General features: G+C 44.7%; 2 protein-coding genes across 3 annotated transcripts in view; one reads left to right on the plus strand and one right to left on the minus strand.

The window, feature by feature from the left end:
- IFT81 (intraflagellar transport 81) overlaps positions 1-20672 on the minus strand; it is a 185084-nt gene that overhangs the window by 121702 nt on the left and 42710 nt on the right. The gene's annotated exons all lie outside the window — the stretch shown is intronic.
- Positions 1-20672, plus strand: part of P2RX7 (purinergic receptor P2X 7) — a 45195-nt gene that overhangs the window by 6266 nt on the left and 18257 nt on the right. The window contains exons 2-7 of the mRNA XM_021698609.1: positions 8834-9002; positions 10375-10443; positions 11402-11474; positions 12539-12635; positions 15995-16075; positions 16705-16834. Coding sequence (XP_021554284.1) covers positions 8834-9002; positions 10375-10443; positions 11402-11474; positions 12539-12635; positions 15995-16075; positions 16705-16834 — 619 coding nt within the window. The remainder of the gene's footprint in view (positions 1-8833; positions 9003-10374; positions 10444-11401; positions 11475-12538; positions 12636-15994; positions 16076-16704; positions 16835-20672) is intronic.

A 20672-nucleotide genomic window follows, 5' to 3' on the forward strand; every position in this document is an offset into this window, starting at 1 on the left:
CTGCTTCTTCTCCCTTACCCAGTCAACCTCTACTCAGGCTAACAGAAAGCACCATGGAGATGGTGCTTTGTGCTGGTTTGTGGCTGTTAAATGTAATTCCTGGCTGGCTGCCTGTTTCATGGGAGGGTTGCCACACACCTCCCTGTGAGATTGGGCCTTTTCCCCAACTGAGTGGAAGTGAGTCCACCACAGAGATGGGAGGGGACACCAGAGGCCGGGGAGGGGCAAATCCAACCCAGGCATGGCCCCCCTATGGCTCCTGCCACTTGAGGGCAACAGAAACATGAAGAGATTTGCCACATTCTCATCCTACCCTGAACTCCTGGGTGATGTGATAGAGATGAGGGTCCAGAGAAAACCCACTTCAGGAGGAGACGGCTTCTAGGAAGAGGAGAATCCAGCTACCTGATTCAAGGGACCGAAAGAACAGCGAATGCACATATCTGAAAGCAAAAAAGAGGAGCAGCCCGAAGGACAGCATGTTCCAGAAGCTGGTGAGAGAGGAGGGAGGAGCAGGGGCCAAGGGCAGAGAGGTAGGCAAGGGCCAGACCACCGGAAGAGTTGGAATTTGTTCCTCAGGGCCATGGGAAGCCGCTGACAGGGTTTACAGAGGGGATTGCAACCATTTGATTCCTGTTTCTAAAAGTGCTCTCGGGCCTCTGTGCAGAAGCAGACGATAGGGGGCAAGAGTGATGTGAGGAGGGCAGTGAGAGGGGCGCCAACATCGCCCAGATGAGAGAGGCAGTGAACTGGATGATAACAGGATAGCACAGGTGGGCAGAAGTGGGCAAAACAGGGATAAGTTTTGGAGGCAGAACTGACAGATTTGCTAGGAGGGGGAAGATGACTCGGGGTTCCCAGGTAGATGAGGATGCCTTACTGACAGGAGGAAGACTGAGGGGCAGCAAACTTGTCGACCAACAGCATTGTCAGCCATGTCAAGCAAGCAAACAACTACTACCATCTATCGGCATCCCTCCATTAATGTCTACACTAAAACATTAAGAAAGCTGGAGGCACACAGTCTACTGAAATGGTCGTTTCAAATGAATAAATTTAGCTTTATGGAGAGCTTGCCTGGTTGTCCTGGTTTTCTCATTTCACCCTGGAAACCGAGGTTTCTCTGTGGACCAGTTCTCACACACGCACGGGCTTCTAGGCACCACCACTCCAGCCCAGCCTCCCACCCAGGGCAGGAACCTCCCAGCCCTCCTGGGTTTTTAACACAGTGCTGAAAAGAGGAACGATGGATTATTCACAGAGCAGCACGCATCAGCTGGCTGATGTGCAAGATGCCAAGAAGAGGAGGCAAAGGTGGGACTGGAGAAGCCAGCAAGGATCATATTATGAACAGCCTTGAACTTCATCCTCAGGACACTGAGAAAGCACAGAGAGTCTTCCCCACCCTGCCACCAACATTTCATTATGAAAAATTTCAACCATATAGATTTGCCTTTTCTAGACAATACTTCTTCTCAAACTCAGCAGAGCGGATTCTGTTTAGAACCAGATACCCTGCCCAGTATAATACTAACATCTCCTTATTACAGAAAAAGAAACAATGACCCAGAGAAATTAAGTAACTTAACATACGGCCATGTAGCTAGTAAGTGGTAGAGCCAAGACTGAACCCAAGCTTCTCACTCCAGAGCCCAGACTTTTACTACTAAATCACATAGAATATGGAGGAGACAGGAGCACAAATGGAGGCAGGGAGACCATTTAGGAGGCTACTGGGTGGTCCAGGTAAGAGGTGATGGTGACCTGGACTGACAGTGGTAGAGGAGAGAAGTAGATGAATAGCATTAGGAAGATAAAACAAGGTTTGACAATTGAATGGTTGAGGGGTAATGAGGGAAGGGATGCTAAGGGATGTTTCTGGATTGGGCAACTGATGTGTGGTGGGAGAATTTATTGGGATAGGAATGGGGGGGGAGCCCATCTGGGGTGGAAGATGAGTTCAGAACTGAAGGCATTGAGTTTGTCATGTATATGGGACATACAAATTTAGATGCTTAGTAGATAGATAGGTGAATCTGGAACTAGAGATAGAGCTTTTTATATCACCAGCGTATAGACGGTAACTAGAACCATGGAAGTAGCTACAATTGACCAGAAAGTGTAGATGTAAATGAGAAGGCAAGGAGGGCTTAGAACTGACCCCTGAAGAATGCTAACATTTAAGGGATGGGGAGCACAGAAGTTCCTGAAGGATTCTCAGATGGATGGCCATGAAGATCCAAAGAAAGTCAGGAGAATGTGGATTCCAGGAAGCTAAGGGAAGAAGGGAAAGGGGTTGCATGGTCATCGGGGTCAAATGCTGCTGAGAGTTTTATGAAGATCAGATCTGTAGTATGTCTATCAGATGTAGCAAGGATGACGTTGCTGTTTACTTGGCAAGAGAGGCTTTAGAGAAGTGGTGGAGAGGGAGCCAGACTGGAGTGGGCGGAGGAGTGAATGGAGATGCAGAAAGGGATGTGGTGACTCACTCTTTCAAGGGACTTGGCTACAAAGGAGAAGAGAGGCACTGAGTGGTGGTGGTAGGAGAAGAATGTGGGGTCAGGAGAGGGTTTATTTTTAAGGTGGGAAATGATGTCGGAATGTAGATGAAAAGGAGATCAGAGAAAGGGAGATGATGAGATAAATGAAAATCACCACCACCACCACCATCATCATCATCATCGTCTGTCACCAACTAGCAACCACAAAGAAAGCTTATTCTTTTCTGGGACTAACCATTAGACATTTCTTCCTTACACTGAGCCCAAATCAGTCTCCCTGTATTCTACCCTTTAGTCAGAGTTCTGCCCTGTGATCTCTCTTGTAGTTGACACTCTTCAAATGGCTGTAACCTGCTACTGCATTTTTCCTTTACTATCTCAGCCAAGCCCACACAACCACACTCTTGTTTTGTCAAGGCTCTCTTAAAAGTGGTGCATGCACTCTTGCTTTGCTGGTGGAAGCATGAAATGGCTCAACTTTTTGTGGTTTGGCAAAATGAATTGAAATATGAGATGTATACATCCTTTAACCCAGAAATTTATCTTAGGGTGTGAAATTTATCTTTGGTATGAAAAGATTCTTTTGCAAGTACATGCCTGGCGACATGAGAGAGGAGGGAGGAGAGGCAATGAAGCATAGTGCTGAAGAGAACAGACTGAGCCTCCAATGGTGAAAAGACTGAATGTTTACCCCCCGAAAATCAAGAACAAGACAAGGATGCCTGTTTTCACTGCTGCTATTCAACATTGTAATGGAAGTTCTAGCCAGAGCAATTAGGCAAGAAAAAGAAATACAAGCCATCCAAATTGGAAAGGAAGAAGTAAAACACCACTCAGATAATATGATCCTATATATGGAGAATCCAAAAGAAGTCACAAAAAGCAATTAAAGTTAATAAACCAATTCATTAAAGTTTTGAGGTACAAGATCAACACATAAAAATCAGTTGTGTTTCTGTACATCAGCAAGAGGAAATTAAAAAAGGAAATTAAGAAAATAATTGCATTTATAATAGCATCCAAAAGAGCATAAGCTGTGGGGCCAGTGTTGCTACTCTGTGTCTTAGTCTGTTGGGGCCACTATAACAAAATACCACAGATGGAGTGGCTTATAAACAATAGAAATGTGCTTTTCACAGTTCTGGAGGCTGGGAATTCTAAGATCAAGGTGCTGGCAGATAAGGTGTTTGGTGAGTATGCACTTCCTGGCTCATAGCCAGCCATTGTTTTGCTGTGCCTTCACATAGAAGGGGCAAGGAGTTTCTGGAAACTCTTTTATAAGGGCATTAATCCCTTCAGCCCTCATGACCTAATTACTTCCCAAAGGCCTCACCTCCTAATGCCATCACACTAGGGGTTAGGTTTCAACATTTGAATTTTAGGGAGTCACAAACATTCAGCCCATAGCACTATGTGAACTTAGGCTCGCTTTGTCTGTACCACAGTTTGCTCAGATACAAGGTGGGGATAATATCAGGACCTTCCTTACAGGGTTGTTTTGGGAGAGGTGAGAAATGAAAGAGTTAATATATATTATTAACATATGCTTAAAAGAGTGCTTGGCACACAGTAAGAGCTGTATCAGGGTTACCAAAAAAATGTTTACAATTGGAAAAACTGAGCAAAACTTCTAGTTAAATATCCACCAGGAAGAGACAGGGGGCAAATTATCACAACTCGCCTCTTAGGCTGAACTATATGGAATTGCCAATATCTACTCCTTTGGTCTAAAAAATGAGCAATTTCATATGTTCCAATCTAAACACTAGAATGCTCTGTAACCATTAAAAGTCATTCCATATCATAGATCTATCTTTATCATAATGTTTATCACTACTGTTGTGGAAAGATTTAATAATATATTATTGAGTAAAAATAGCAAGTTACATAAAGCATGTAGAGTGTGGCCATGTTTGGGTGTCAAGGTGTGAGCATAAAGAGATACGTGGAAGATACTCTGTTTCAACAGCAGTAACCTCTGGGAGGGAGAATGTTAGAAGCTCTTCATATTCTTTGTGCAGTTCTGTGAAATTTACACTTTTACAACAATTAAAGAGGTTTTCTTGAAAAATGTGGCTCATAAAACCCAAACACAGGGCTGCCTAATGTGGCCATAGGCCATTGGCTTACCACCACCCAAGAGTGAAATATTCTACTTCTTTCACTGAAGCTTAAGATAACACTAGTTGTTTGTCGTTTTGTTTTCTTCGGGATGATATAACATAATGTTGGTTCATATGGGCTCAGGATTATCTAAAAATTTCGGGCCTCTAACAAAAACTTCTGCCACCTTGGGTGGGCTCTTGTTTGTACTGGCATAACTGAGTTTTTTAGTTCAAGGTCAGGATTTTACATGTATCTATTATATTTCCTCTAGTTGATAAACTTTAACTAATAGATTAAGATTCACTCTCTGTTCTCCATGTAGTTGAATGTGTAGAAAGTATTGTATTCTGGAATACAAGTTCTTTGAATGAGAGAGAGCATTTGGGAAGCATTATAAGGAAGGGTTTTCCAGAAGCGTTGGCTGATGGAAAAGAAATGCAATAGCCAAAGGAAATTAGAAGTGAAGATGATGTCTTAGTTAAGCCGTGGGTAACAAGGAACTGAAACTCCTTCACTCTAGCTCAGGAATAGGTGGGGTAGGGTGAAGCCTGGGCGGGGCGGGTGGGGGAGAGCTCTTATAAAGCTACAATAGGCCAACTATATTGGGGTAGGCTGAATAATGGCCCACAAAAGATTTCCACTCCCAATCCCCAGGACCTATGAATCTGTATGGGCAAAAGGAACTTTGCAGATGTGATTGAGTTCAAGGTCTTGAGATGGGGAGATTATTCTTGATTATCTGAGTGTCCCCAATGTAATCACAAGAGTCCTCAAAAGAGGGAAGCAAGAGGGTCAAAGTTAGAAAAAGAAGATATGACAACGGGAGCTGAGGTTGGAGTGACGTGGCTGGGAGCCCAGGAATGCCAAGACAGCTTCTAGAAGCTGGAAAAGGTGAGGAACAGATTCTCTCGTGGAGCCTCCAGCCCTCCGGGAGTCACCTTGATTTCAGCCCCATAAGACCAATTTTAGGTATCTGACCCCCAGAACTAAGAGAATAAATTTGCATGAAGACACTAAGTTTGTGGTAATTTGTTACAGGAGCAATGGAAAACTAATACAATCGGTACTTAACTTGCCTTGGGGGTGCAGGCTCCCCTCCACTTTCTTCTCAGTGCATCTCTTGCTGTCCTTGGCCCCTTGTGGACCTCACCCCACTGCTGAGTGGGGCAGGGATGGAAATAATTGGATTCTTCTCTTGGGGTTATAAATACAGAAAGCAGAGGCTGTGGGCTCAACTTCTCCATGAGGTACAGAGGACAGTGTCCAGGGCCCACACAGTTCCTTTAGGCGCCAAGAAAATGTTGGCCTTGAGGTAAGTGTCAGTTACCCAGATTTGAGGGTGGTTCACTTTCAGATCCCATCCTTTCACTTTAGAGTTACCTTTACTCAGTGAGCCCAGGCGCTGTGAGGGAGGGTCAGGCTTTGCTGAGCTGTGCTTCCTGGCCTGAGGCCCTTTGAGGGCTCTCTCACCATGCTGGCATGGGCCCGGGGCCCCCTGAGGTGCCAATAAGAGAAAGCCCTTCATATTCAGAGTGTGCAGGTCCTCTTCATGGTGGGCACCTTCATCTACACCTGTTGAGTCGGTGCTGTGTGCAAGCCTCAGAGCTCCACAGCTGAGCTCATTCTCTGTCCTTCGCTCCTCCCCATCCCTCTGCAGCCCCCCTCTGAGGCCAGACCTGCCTGTGAGTGCCCACTTCCCCTCACATTAGTCCTCTTCCGACCTCCCCAGGCTCAGCAGCTTTCCATCCCACCATCTCTTTCTCCCCATCCTACAAGGCGTCAGTAAGCCCCCAGCTCCTTCCTGCCCATGCGCCAGAGGGACCAGTGGGTTTTTGGTCTTCAGCATGCACAGAATTGTAGCTTCTTCGAGCTGAAAGTTCACAGGGATCAGAGAGCCAGGCAGCCGTCCCCTTGTTCAGGGACTACACCAATGGCCAGAGGTGACATGGCTTGTCTGAGTCTTAGGGACAGTCGTTAGGGCAGGATACCATCAACTCTTTTCCTCTTTTTTTCCTTTGATGCAGCTCTTGTATGATAGGTTCATTATCATACAAAGACAAGTTTTCTGACTTATGAGATGGTTGGATTCCGTTACAGCTGATCTATAATATGTTGTGTGCCTGAAATGAATATGACAGATTCAAATCGAGCTTCCCAAATGGTGGGCCAAACTAACCCAGTGTTATTCTGGGAGAATGTCGCCATGTCTGACATGGAAACACTGCACAGACCATGTTCACATTGTTATGCTAGGCTGAAATATGCTGTCGAACAAGTATTATATTTATCTATGGAACTCTATGTCATAGCTCCTTCTCGTATATGCTGATTGGACCTAAAATCTGGATCTCTAGCTCCAAAGTCCTTCTTTTTTTTTTTTTTTTTTTTAAAGATTTTATTTATTTATTCATGAGAGATAGAGAGAGAGAGGCAGAGGCAGAGGGAGAAGCAGGCTCCCCGCGGAGCAGGGAGCCCGATGCGGGACTCGATCCCGGGACTCCAGGATCATGACCTGAGCCGAAGGCAGTCGCTTAACCAACTGAGCCACCCAGGCGCCCCCCTCCAAAGTCCTTCTTGATGAGATTTCTTTTTTCTTTTATTTTCCTTAGGATTTTATTTTTGGGTAATCTCTACACCCAACATGGGGCTTGAACTCACAACCCCAAGATCCAGAACTGCACACACTCCACCAACTGAGCTGGCCAGGCACCCCTGGTGAACTTTCTCTTTTAATGAATGGTATATAAATACTAAAATATATTGACAAAAATATAGTAAACACCCATGTACCACCATCCAATTTAAGAAATAAAATATTATTAATCCAGTTTTAGCTCCCTGCAGACCCCGCCTGGATCCCACTCTCTTTCCTCTCCTCTTATAAACACCATCCTGAATTTGGTATTTGTCATTCTGTGTTTGTTTTTATATTTCTACAACATACGTCTATAGCTAAAAAACATTTTTTCCTTTTTTTATTGGGGTGAGATTCATATCACATGAAATAACCATTGTAAAGTGATCAAATCAGTGGCATTTAATAATACATTGTTGTACATCCACCACCTCTATCTAGTTCCAAAACATTTTCACCACTCCAAAGGGAAACCACACGCGTTCATAGTCACTCTAGCTCCCCAGCCCCGGGCACCCATCAGTCAACTCTCTGTCGCTATGGATTTACCTATTCTGGATTATTTCACATAAATAGAATCATACAACATGTGACCTTTTGTATTTGTCTTCTTTTCCTTCGCATAATGTTTTCGAGGTTCCTACACAGTATAGCATGTCTCAGTACTTTATTCCTTTTTATAGCTGAATAATATTTCATCACACAGGTAGACCACATTTTGTTATCTATTTGTCCACTGCTGAATATGTGGGCTGTGTCCGTCTTTAGGCTATTATGAATAGTGCTGCTATGAGCACGCGTGGACAGGCATTTGTTTGAATGTAGAATGCTGTTTTGGATTTCTTTAAACTTTACATCATACTGTGGCATATAGGGCTAAGAGGTCTGGCTCTGGGCTAGACGGTAGACCAACTGAGGACCTCAGTTCTGCCACTGACGATCTGTGTTATCTTGGGCAATTTCCTTTACCTCTCAGCCCATTTTCTCATCTATAAAAGCGATGATAACAGTAACCATCTCCTATTGCTGTGAAGATTAAACAGATGACGCATGAAGAGCACTTGGCATGTACTAAGTGCTCGATAAAGGGCAGCTGCTATTATCAATATTAATTATAAACCAGGTGGATGTTTCTGGAAAATAGGTGGCTGACCTGCTGGACACATCCTTAAGCGTTGATGTGTTGCTCAGCCCCAGGACAAAACAGGTGGACCAATCTGGAGCTGGACTCTGGTATTTGAGAAGTTGTCCTGTAAATCAGGGTCTATATTAGGCAATTTTGGAGACTGACATCGGGGGCAATCATTTCCATCACGTGGTGAGAGCTCATAGCGTGCCAGATATGATGCTGAGGAGTTTGCACACATACCTCATTTCATCCTCACAACCACCTCTGAGGTAGGTACGACGATTCTTCCCACTTTACAGATAAGGAAAATGAGTCACAGAGAAGGCAGGTAGGTAGGCTGCCCAAAGTCACCCAGAAAAGCCAGCATGTGAATGGAGGGAGCCTTCGGAACCTGCATCCAACACCACTACACTGTGCCTCTGTTGAGAAAACCACTTATGCTTTTCTGTGTCTGCCATTTAGCTTTGCTTTGATCAGTGACAAGCGGTACCAAAAGAAAGAGCCTCTTATCAGTTCCGTGCACACCAAGGTGAAAGGGATAGCAGAGGTGAAAGTGGAGATATTGGAGAATGGAATGAAGAAGATGGTGTCTGGGGTCTTTGACACTGCAGATTACACCTTCCCCTTGCAGGTGAGCTCTTGTCAGCAACTCCCAAGGACTCCTCCTTGGTCACTGTCACCAGGGCCCTGCCTCCCTCCCCTGGGACCCTTAGCCTCATGTCAGAAAAACACTGGCCCTATTTTAAAAAGCTCTGTGAAAATCCCAACTGAGAAAACCTAAAAATTGCAAAATTGGGTCAAATCCAGCAGCTCAAAGATGATTCTTTGCTTTATCGAGTCCTACGGGGTTTCTCAAAATAGCAGTGTGATCTGGTGCATTTAAAGCATGGTTTGATTCACTCACAACTTGATATATACACAGCTTTTTAGAAGCAGGGCCATCAAGTCAGCAAGGTCTGCCTAGATCCAGAAGGACAAAGAACTTCCTGCCTGGACAGGACTGGCCCTTCTAAATTGTTTGTGTGGAGTTTTATCAACAAAAATGTCTCTAGAAAAAAAACACTCACTCAGATACATTTTTACACAAGGGAAAGGAAAGAGATGACAAAGACAGGAAGGGTGTGGATCACAGGGAGAGGCTATGTGACTGCTTAAATTTGCGAGAAGAGAAAATAAAAGTAGAATAGTCAAAAAGGAGACTCAAAGTAGGAATGAGAACACCAAAGAACAGATAGGGAGGCTGGAGGGACAAAGGGACACTTTTGCAGCCTCTGGGAGCTGGGGTACTTTGCAAAACCATAAAACCCAGGCCACTATCTGTTTGTTTCTGGGGCGGGGGGGAGAGCTGGTTCAGTAAGATCTCCAGCTATTTCCTGGGTTGTGGGCTGCCTTTGCCCTTTAATTAAAATCCTGGATAATCTGAACAGCGTTCTGATGAAGCCAACAGCCCACCGCCCCACCCCCACTCCCCAGGTCTCTTAAGTTTCAATTTAATGGGATTTTATGGTGTCCAAAAAATGACAAGGCTGCTTTTGAGGCTGGAATGGAAAATGAATACTCAATCAGTTTGTATGTCCCTTTGCTCTCCTTTAGCTCAGCAGGGCGGCACATCCAGCTTTGATATTAAGCCCTCAGCACAGTCCAAGTTTCTCCCAGACCTGATTTCTATTTTTTTTTTTTAAAGATTTTATTTATTTATTTGACAGAGAAAGACACAGCCAGAGAGGGAACACAAACGGGGAGTGGGAGAGGGAGAAGCAGACTCCCTGCTGAGCAGGGAGCCCGATGCGGGACTCGATCCCGGGACTCCAGGATCATGACCTGAGCCGAAGGCAGTCGCTTAACCAACTGAGCCACCCAGGCGCCCCCCAGACCTGATTTCTAGAGTGTAGTTTAGAAAGGTGGAAGGTTCGCCCCCAGGCACTGAGCAGGCTGGATTATTATGATTAAGTAGCTCTGCTCTCCAAGGCCTGGCATTTGCCTCCTCTCCTCTTTCTCTGCAGGGGAACTCCTTCTTCGTGATGACAAACTTTCTCAAGACAGAAGGCCAACAGCAGGGGTTATGTCCTGACGTAAGGAGGGGACCTGGAGTGGTCGGGCGGGTGAGAAGAGTTGCTGGAGGGGGTACAGGTCAGAGGAAGATGATGGGCAGAGGCCATTTTCACACTACGGTCAGGCTCTGGTTCCCCTAAGACCAGCCATTAAACCTGCTCCCTAGAACACAGAAAGTCAAATGGGCCTAAACCAGTCATCGCATTTCTCTTTTCCTTCTTCTGTCCTCAGGCCGGAGGCCTAGCTGACCTCATTTTCTGAAGCCAGGAAAAAGTGCTGGCTGGCACCCCTTCCTTCCCATTTCCTGCTGAGCCTTCGTGCTTGTGGCTTTGCCCAGTTCTGCTCTCCAGCCCGGGGGCCCTTCCCTGAAAGTGGTACCTGGCTGCCTTGGCGTCTGCTTTTTAGAGTTTTATTTTTATTTTTTATTGACATATAACTCATATGCCATAAAGTCCTCCATTTTAAAGTGGAGAAATGAGTGGGTTTTCGTATTTTCACAATGTTGTACCACTACCCCACTACCTAATTCTAGGACATTTTCATCGCCCCAAAAAGAAGTCCTGTACCCATGAGTAGTCACTCCCCATTCCCCCCTTCCCTCAGCCTCTGGCAAGCACTGATCTACTTTCTGTCTCTGTGGATTTGCCTATTCTGGGTATTTCGTATCACTGAGATCATATGATATGTGGCATTTTGGGGCTGGCTGCTTTCACTCGGAATCACGTTTTGAAAGGTCAGTGTTGTAGCAGGTGTCGGTGCTTCCTTCCTTTTTATGGCCAAATCATATCCATTGTATGAATGCGCTATGCTTTGTTTGTCCTGATGAATATTCGGGTTGTTTCTACTTTTTGGCTACTGTGAATGGTGCTGCTGTGAACATTTGTGTACAAGTTTTGGTGTGGACAGAGGCATTTGCATTTCTGTATCTTAAGAGACACACATTGCTTACTCCCCACTATCCTGTCCTTCTCCCTGCAGTTTCCCACCCGAAGGACGATCTGTTCCTCTGACAGGGGTTGTAAAAAGGGACGGATGGACCCGCAGAGCAAAGGTATGTTCTGTTTCTTTTTGGGGATCCTGGGAGGTGGGTGGTCTGGTATCTTGGTGACATTCACAATGCCCTAAAGTTCAAATCTTTAGCCTCTGGCTCTCAGCTGCCTTCTTCCACCCTCACCAGGCCGTGGGAGAGCCTGTGTCTGTCCCATGCCTCTGCTCTGTCCCCAGAGGATTAGCTACTGACTAGCAATGTGATCCAATTCCCCAGTGAGGGCAGCTCCTGAAAACCCCCAGAATAAGCATCTTCAGGGCTCTCATTGACAGGAAAATCAATGCCCCACAGTGTCATCTGTGTATGCTGAGCTTTCCCCCTCGAATTTCCCCAAAGGTTGAGGAGTATGAACTGTAGCCCCAGGGCTCCTGGGGATGGTACCACTATTAACCTACAGAATTTCTGTATCTCTTGTTTTAACTTAAAGACGCACGTAACAATTAAAAAAAAAAATGACCACAAAAAAAGATAAAACCATCAGTGGTTATAACACACACACATACACAAAAAAGGCCTACGGATGTTACATTCTGTACCATAAGACATGTGTGTTTGAGTTGGTATAGAGACCATTCAAACATGACTTACTATTTAACTTGCCCCCTCGGGAATCTGTTAGTGACACTAACGCTCCAGGAAGATGTGTCATGTTCATTCTGTGGCTTTGCACATTCCTGGTCCATGCTGTACACCCCTAAGGGACTCCAGTGCCCGCCCACTTAGAAGCCATGTTCTAGTCCAGGTGTGCCAGGCGAGAGAACACACCCTGCTCAGCTCCTCTCTCAGCATTTTTCTTGCAAAGAAACCAAAATAAACCAACAGCATCCATGGTCTCTCTGTCTTCTCTCTCAGTCTTTTTTTTAAAAAAGCTTACCATCCGATGTGTTCCTTGCTTGGGTTGCCTTATGTAAGTTTGTGATTCGAATGGGGTTTCGTGGAAGCTGAAACTCCTTGGGTTGAAAAGCATAAATAAATAGTCTCTTGCTTGGGTTGAGTTCATGACGCAACCACCGTTTTCACACCTGTGCTTCTCTGGCCCCTTGACCCCACCCGCACCCTCCCACCAGGGATCCAGACCGGAAGGTGTGTAGTGTATAAAGAGAGGCTGAAGACCTGTGAAGTCTCCGCCTGGTGTCCCATCGAGGAGGTGGAAGAGGCCCCCCGGTGAGCTGCGGGGCGGGGGGGGGGGGCGCGGAGATGGGATGGCCCTGACCAGTGAGCAGATGAAAAGTCCTGAAAAGTCCTCCCTCTCTCCCCCTCCGTCCCCGGCACACCAGTGGTCTCTGAGAAGGCCATGCTAATTGTTAAAATATTGCAATAATTCTATACGGGCTGGTATATAACTACTACCCTGAGCACCCTTGGGTGCCCCTGGGCCCCTGGCTGTCCCAGCACCTTACAGAGCATCTCTGGAGCCCTCCTCTAGCACTATAGCAGGTCCCATTCTGACTGGTTGGTGTCCATACTGAGTGATTAAGGATGGGAAGGTGGCAGGAAAGGAGTGAGGAAAGGAAAAAGGAAGAAAGGGGAAGGGAAAGGAAGGGGAGAGGAAGGAGGGGAAAAGAGGGAGCGAGGGAGGGAGAGAAGAGAAGTTTTCTTAAATTAAGTGGTCACAGTGACATACAGATTTGTTGATCCCCTATGTTGATTCTTCTCTTTAATACACAATGTCAGGCCCAGAAAGCAGAACTTGATGTTAAATCTCAGAAATCACAGGGATTGGTACATTTCAGCAGAAGAATAGAGAGACCTGGATTCAAATTCTGACTCTAACACTTCCTCACTGTGTGACCTTGAGCAAGCAGCTTAACCTCTCTGAGCTTCATTTTCCTTATTTGTAAAATGAGGATAATAGTTGGCCCCACCTCGCGGGCTGTTGTGAGAATTAAATGAGATGATACTTGTACCTCACAAGCAAAGTGAGCCCCATGCCTAGTTTATAGTAAGTGCTGAATAATGCACACACGCGCACATGCGTGCACACACACACATGTGCACATAGACACACACCCAAAAATGATCTCCCCCTAGAAGTGTGGTGGTTCTAGACCAGCACTGTCCAATGGAACTTTCTGCAATGATGAAAATGTTCTGTACCTGCACTGTCCAATATGGTAGCCACTAGGTACTTTGGCCATTGGGCACTTTAAAATGTGGCTACTACAACTGAGCAACTGAATTTTTAATTTAATTTAAATTCAACTTTAATAGCCACACATGCCTAGGGGATACTATACGGGAGAACACAGCTCTAGATGAATGTGACTCAAAACCACACCATCAGCATCTTTGGGGCAAAGAGAAGATTGCCCCAAGCTGACTTTTTAGAAGGTCCAGGCAAAGGTTTCCCATGACAGGGTGGGAAGCACTCGGCAGGGTCAGCCCTCAATCATTAATGGTACCACCCAGGTTTATTCCTAGGTCAGAGAAGTTTCTTTTTCACGGAAAGAATTGCCCAGGGCTTGAGTGAGCTATCGGCTAACACTCAAGTAGTCCCTGGTTGAAGGAAACAGTCCTCTTGATTACCTGTAGTTTTCAGTTGCTAACTGACTCATCAGATAAATACTGGGCATCTCCAATGTGTAGGTCCTTGGACTGCAATTCTACATGACCTTGGGCAAGCAACCCCCTGAACTTCAGTTTCCTCATATTTTATGCAAAGGGATTACTAAAATGATTCATTTAATCATTCAGTCAACACATCCGATACCACATAGGAGGTATTAGATATTAATTTTACATGTAACTATGCACAAGAGACTGTGCTAAAAATACAAGCAGACCCAGATAGCGAGCAGGTCCCAAGACTCTTGCAGGCTAATCAGAGGTAAGACGTGCACAGAGAACTATAATTCAAGGCAGAAAGTTAAGCGTGTCATAAGAGAGGAATAAAGGACTTTGATCCTTCAAGTTTCAAGTCCTCTTATTCTTAGAATGTTGCCCAGGAAGCATTTAGGATGTTCTAAAGGTAAACAGTCTGGCATGTCATAGGCATTTGTTATAAATAAGATTTTTTATGCAAATGTCAGAAATACAACTTAAACTGGCTTCAGGAAAAAAGACAATGTTATTATTTTTTTTAATTCCTGTAAATGAGGAGTCCAGAAGTACTAGTTTCAGGAAAGGTTTGATGCAGCCTTCAAATAAAAATGATGTCATTAAGATTCTTTTTCTTTCTGTCTTTTCCAACCCCCACCCCCCCCCCCCCCCCACCTATTCTTTCTTCCATTTTGGTTTTCCTCACACTGTGGTCCAGGGAACTCCGGGTTTACACTGTCTTTACTACTAGCAATCCTAAAGAAAAATGAGTTTTTCTTTTTCCAGTATTTCCTACAAAAACCCTAGAATGTTTTCATTGGCCTAAGTCATATAACAATCTATGAACCAATCACTATAGCCAAGAGGATTGGGTTATTCTGTTTAGCCAGCTCTGGGTCACTTGCCCATCCTGGGAGCTGTAAGGATGGGCAGGAGATGGACTCCTCCCCACCCAACCCTCTGGGCTGAGAGTGGAAGAGACCTGGCTATCCCAAAGGGAGAAAACTGAGGTGATTCTAACAGAGGGGGAATGGATGCTGGGCAGGCAAAAACTATAGTGTTCTCTACAGTTATATCCTAAAGAGAGGCAAAGCTGGGCTCTGGCAATTTTGGAATAAAAAGTAGATCATCTTGGTGCCCCCTTCCAAATACCTCCATCCTTTTCTGGTGTACTCCCATTATATACATCTGCCACCCACTCAGGCCTGCCAACAATAAGGTACCAGCTGTATCTCTTTATCCACAGCCAATTCTCTCCATCTTTAGCAGACTGTCAACTACATAAGGACAAAAACCTTGACTGCCTTGTTCATCACTATATTCCCAATGCCTAGCCCCATGCCCAGCAGAATAAATATTTGTCAAATGAATGAATCTATGGGTTGTCGGTGGACCTTCCTAAAGTCTAGGATTTGGGCTCCTCTAACTCATGGAGAATTTATGCTCCTCAGAGCTTATCAACCTATAACTAATAGAGCTGACTATATATGTGGCCCTGTGCTAAAGGCCGGGGATGCCAAGATAAGAAAAATCCAAGTCTATTGGGAAAGACACAAACAGAGGTGTGCTGGAGCTGGCTTATACTGACTCTGAGCCAATTATGCTCATCCCTTCCCAACTCCAAGTTCAGTGATACCCACTAATGGCTTGAGATCAGCCATGGTGGGAGTACATATACCACAGTAATCAGTAAATGCTACATATCAGAGCTTTTCTTCCCCACTGGGGGAAAGAAATGTTAAACATTTACCAGCACATCACCACACATACCTAAACATACAATTAATTACATCAGAGTGTGAGAAGGGTTATAGTAAATGCCATGGGGTCTCAGGAAGAGAGAAATTCTTACTCTTTTTTAGATTTTTAGGAAGGTTTTGCCACTAGACTACATTTCTCTTCCCTCATTGCAATGACCCGAGCTAGAAACCAGAAGCCTGTGGTCCCACTGCCCCACTGATCCCCATTTCGAATCTCTCTCTCAGGCCCGCGCTCTTGAACAGTGCCGAAAACTTCACTGTGCTCATCAAGAATAACATTGACTTCCCTGGCCACAACTACACCACGTAAGTGCCCGGAATGTCTAGCCGTTAGCTATCTACTGCTGTGTAATGCATTAGCCAAAATTTAGAAGCTTAACAGCCCATGTTTATTATCTCATACAGTTTCTGTGGGTAAGGAATGTGGGAATGACTTCGCTGGATGGTTCTGATTCAGGGTCTCTCAGGTTGCAGTCAGGCTGTCAGTGGGGACTGCAGTCATCTCTGGCTTGGCTGGGGCTAGAATCCTCTTCCAAGCTCACTCACCTAGTTGTCAGCAGGAGGTTCAGTTCCTTGCCATATGGACCACCCCTTGGACTGCCTGAGTGTCCTTTAGGAATGGTGTCTGGCTTCCCCCAGGGCAAGTGATCCGAGAGGGACAGACAGCAAGCCAACAATACAGTAAACAAGATGGAAGTCACAGGCTTTTATGACTTAAGCTTGGAAGTGACACACCATCACTTCTGCCACATGCTAGTGGTCACAGACCAACCCAGCACAGGATGGGAGGGGACTACACAAGGGTGTGAATCCCAGGGGCTGAGGATCCCCGGGGCCCCTCATGGAACCCAGCTACCAACTGGCTCATTGCCATGAAAGAGACGGGTCTCAGTTTTCAAAAACACGTTTGTTTGTTTGTTTCTCGTTGTGTGCAGGAGAAACATCTTGCCAGGTGTAAACATCACCTGTACCTTTCACAAGACTCAGAATCCACAGTGTCCTATTTTCCGACTAGGAGATATCTTCCAAGAAACAGGAGATAATTTTTCAGATGTGGCAATTCAGGTTGGTGGTGTTTTTGGATGGTGAGGGTGTGATTTGGGGGGTGGAAGATGTCAAATAGCCAAGAGGCCAGGCCCCTGGATCTTAGTTATAGGGCTCCCTTTATTGAGCATTCAGTAAATCCCTGGTTGGTGCCAAGGCCTTTCCCTGCATTTTTACCCCATCTAATCCAACAACAACCCTGTGAGTCACATCCCTGGAGGAGTAGTTCCTGAGACTGCTGTAACAACCCACCACGATCTCAGTGGCTTAAAACAACACGCCAGAGGTCTGGAGTCCTTGAGTCAGAAGTCCAAAATCAGTTTCACTGGACCAAAATCAAGATATCACTGGGGCCACGAACCCTCCAGAGGCCCCACAGGAGAATCCATTTCCTGGCCTTTTCCACCTTCTAGAGCTAGAAGCTTGTAGCCCCTTCTCCCAGATTCGAAGCCAGCTGCACAGCATCTTGCGTCAGTGGTCACATTGACTTATTCTGTGCCAAGTCTCCCTCTGCCTCCCTCTTATAAAGATACTGGTCTTTTTCAGAGAGAGCATTTATAAAAGGAAACATGTAGGGCCCATTTGGATAATCCAAGATAATCTCCCCATTAAGTTCATCACATCTGCAGTCTCTTTTGCCATATAAGATAATATATCCGAAGATTCCGAGGGTTGGGACCCGGGATTCGGAATACCTTTGGGAGTCATTATTCAGACCACCACACTTGGATTTGTCAGCATTCTTCCATTTGCACCTTACGGACATCCAACTCAAATAATGTAAGCAAAGAATAAATTAAAAAGCATTTTGGGGGCAAAAGGAAACCAAACTCAATTGGCTTAAGCGAAAAAAAGAACCATGTATTATTAACTCATGTAAAGACACCAGAGGAAATGGACTTTCTAGTACACCCAAGGCACTTTCATACCTCGGGAGTTTTCTTTTCCTTTCTTTTTTAAAAGATTTTATTTATTTGTTTTAAAGAGGGAGCACCCCACCTTGGGCGTTTTCTTCTGCTTGTCCCCTCTGCCTGGAACAGTCTTGCCCCAGACATAGCATTAGCTGTCTCCCTCACCTTCTTCCAATATTTGCTCAAATATAAGCTCAGTGAAGCTTTCCCTTACTACTACCTTTAAAATGACAATTTCAGGGCACGTGGGTGGCTCAGTTGGTTAAGCGTCAGACTCTTGATTTCAGCTCAGGTCATGATCTCAGGGTTGTGAGATCGAGCCCCGCCTCAGGCTCTACACTGGGCATGGAGCCTGCTTAAGTTTCTCTCTCCCTCCCCACTCTCTGAAAAAAATTTTTAAATGACAATTTCAATCTCTACCCCTATCCCAGCATGCTCTATGGCCCTTGCCAGGTTTATTTTTATCCCTGGCACCTAGCACTATCTGACATAGTATATATTTTATATATCCATTTGTTTGTTGTCTTGTCTTCCCTGACTAGAAGTTTCATGAGGGCAGGCATCTTTGGAATCTTTTGTTAATTTTTGTATAATGCTCAGCATAATGGGCACTCAATAAATATTTATTGACTGAATGAAGCATGTGATAGCAGTAGGCATGGCTGCATCCAGGAACTCAAATGATGTCTTTAGGAATCTGACTCCTTTCATCTCTTTGCTGTTTCCTTAATGATGATGTCATTCATAGGCAGATTGTACACATGTCAAGGTAAAGCCGCCAAAGTCCTAGGACTGTGCTGTCTGACATGGTAGCCACTAGTCACATGAAGCTATTTAAACTTAAATTAATTGAAATGAAATGAAATATTTATTTCCTTTGTCATACTAGCCACATCTCAAGCACTTAATAGCCACATGTGGCCAGTGACTACTTGATTGCACAGCATGAATATACAATATTTCCATCACTGCAGAAGATTCTGTTGGACAATGCTGCTGTGGACTGTCACAATCTCTGGCTAGTGGTCCCAACCAATAGAGGACCTCTTTTTTTATGGTTCTGACAAAATGTCTCAGAGAAGACTCTGATTGGTCTATCTTGGGCCACATACCTATTCCTGAACCAGTCATCAGGTCCTTACTGGCCAGGCCTAGACCATCTTGCCATTCTGGGAGCTGGGAGAGAGGACAGTCCCATTCAAACCACTCAGCTGGGATACACGTTTGCCAAAGAAAATTCCAGGCATTTTTACCAGGAGAACTGGATGCTAAATGACAGAAACATCAGATATTCACAAAAATATGCAGAGTGCTTGGCTTCATGCCAATAAATGACAATTGTGATTAGTCTGTAATTCCCCTTTCTCCAAGTCAGAGTCTGCTTGCTACTCATCTTTTTATCCCTAGCATCTAGCACACTGTCTTGAAATACCATCTTTTGTCGATTCAAAGACATACTTTTTTCACATTTTAATCTTTCTGAAATCAAAAAGTGCTTTCGATGAGGGAATTTCACAGTTTAATTGACAGCATTTCCTTCTGAGAAAAAGAAAATTACTTGTCTGATAAGCAATGGTGTCTAAGAATCAGTGAAATAAGATAGTCGGTGCTCAAAACATGTTTGTAGGAAGAAAGAAGTACCAAGTAGAAGTAAGAGATTAAGAGATTCCTTAGAAGTTCAGAGAAGAGAAAGATCACCTTGAATTGAGGAGGAGGGGTGACTGAATGGATAAGGAAGGTTGTAAGCTGAGTCTTGGAGGATGATGAGGATTTAGCTAGAGAGATGGTAGGAGAAATATTTCAATGGGAGAAAAGACAAGGGCTGAGACCTAAAAGTTCAAGTGTACCCAGCAATTCCACTCCTAAGTATATACTCAAGAGAAATGAACCACATGTCCACACAAAAACTCACACATTGTAAGTGTTCACAGCAGCATTATTCATAATAGCCAAAAGGTGGAGACAATCCAAACGTCTATCAAAGGATAAATAGATAAACCAAATGTAGTCTATCCACACAATGGAATATTCTTCCACCATAAAACGGAATGAAGTACTGATATGGGCTACAATATGGGTGAACTTTAAAAATATTATGGTAAGGGGTGCTGGGTGGCTCATTCAGTTAAGCGTCCGACTCTTGATTTTGGCTCAGGTCATGATCTCAGAGTCCTGGGATTGAGCCCCTCATCAGGCTCTGTGCTTAGCACAGAGTCTTCTTATCCCTCTCCCTCTGCTCCTCCTCTGGCTCTCTCTCTCTCAAATAAAGAAAATCTTTAAAAAATATATATTATGGGGGCACCTGGGTGGCTCAGTCGTTAAGTGTCTGCCTTCGGCTCAGGTCATGATCCCAGGGTCCTAGGATGGAGCCCCTCATCGGGCTCCATGCTTGGCGGGAAGCCTGCTTCTCCCTCTCCCACTCCCCCTGCCTGTGTTCCTTCCCTCACTTTGTTTAAAAATATATATATCATGCTAAGTGGGAGCACCTGGGTGGCTCAGTCAGTTGGGTGTCCTACTACTGATCTCGGCTCAGGTCTTGATCTCAGGGTTGTGAGTTCAGACCCACATTGGGCTCCACGCTGGACATGGAGCCTACTTAAAAAAATAAATAACTAAAAATAAAAATATTATGCTAAGTAAAAGAAATCCATCACAAAAGATCACATATTATATTATTTCATTCATATGAAAGAAAGTTCAGAATAAGGAACTCTATAGAGACCGAAAGTAAATTGGTGGTTGCTTAGGGCTGAGAGGAGGGGTGGAAAGGGGCACTGACTAAAAGTTTAGGGGGTTTTTTTGAGGCAATGAAACTGCTATAAAATTTATTATGGTGACAGTCACACATATATGTGAATATACTAAAACCTGTTGAATTACACACTTTTATACACTTGTACCAATTGTGTGTGAACTATATCTTAATAAAGGTGTTTTAAAAAAAAAAA

Source organism: Neomonachus schauinslandi, chromosome 14 (genome assembly GCF_002201575.2).
Source record: "Neomonachus schauinslandi chromosome 14, ASM220157v2, whole genome shotgun sequence".
NCBI lineage: Eukaryota > Metazoa > Chordata > Mammalia > Carnivora > Phocidae > Neomonachus > Neomonachus schauinslandi.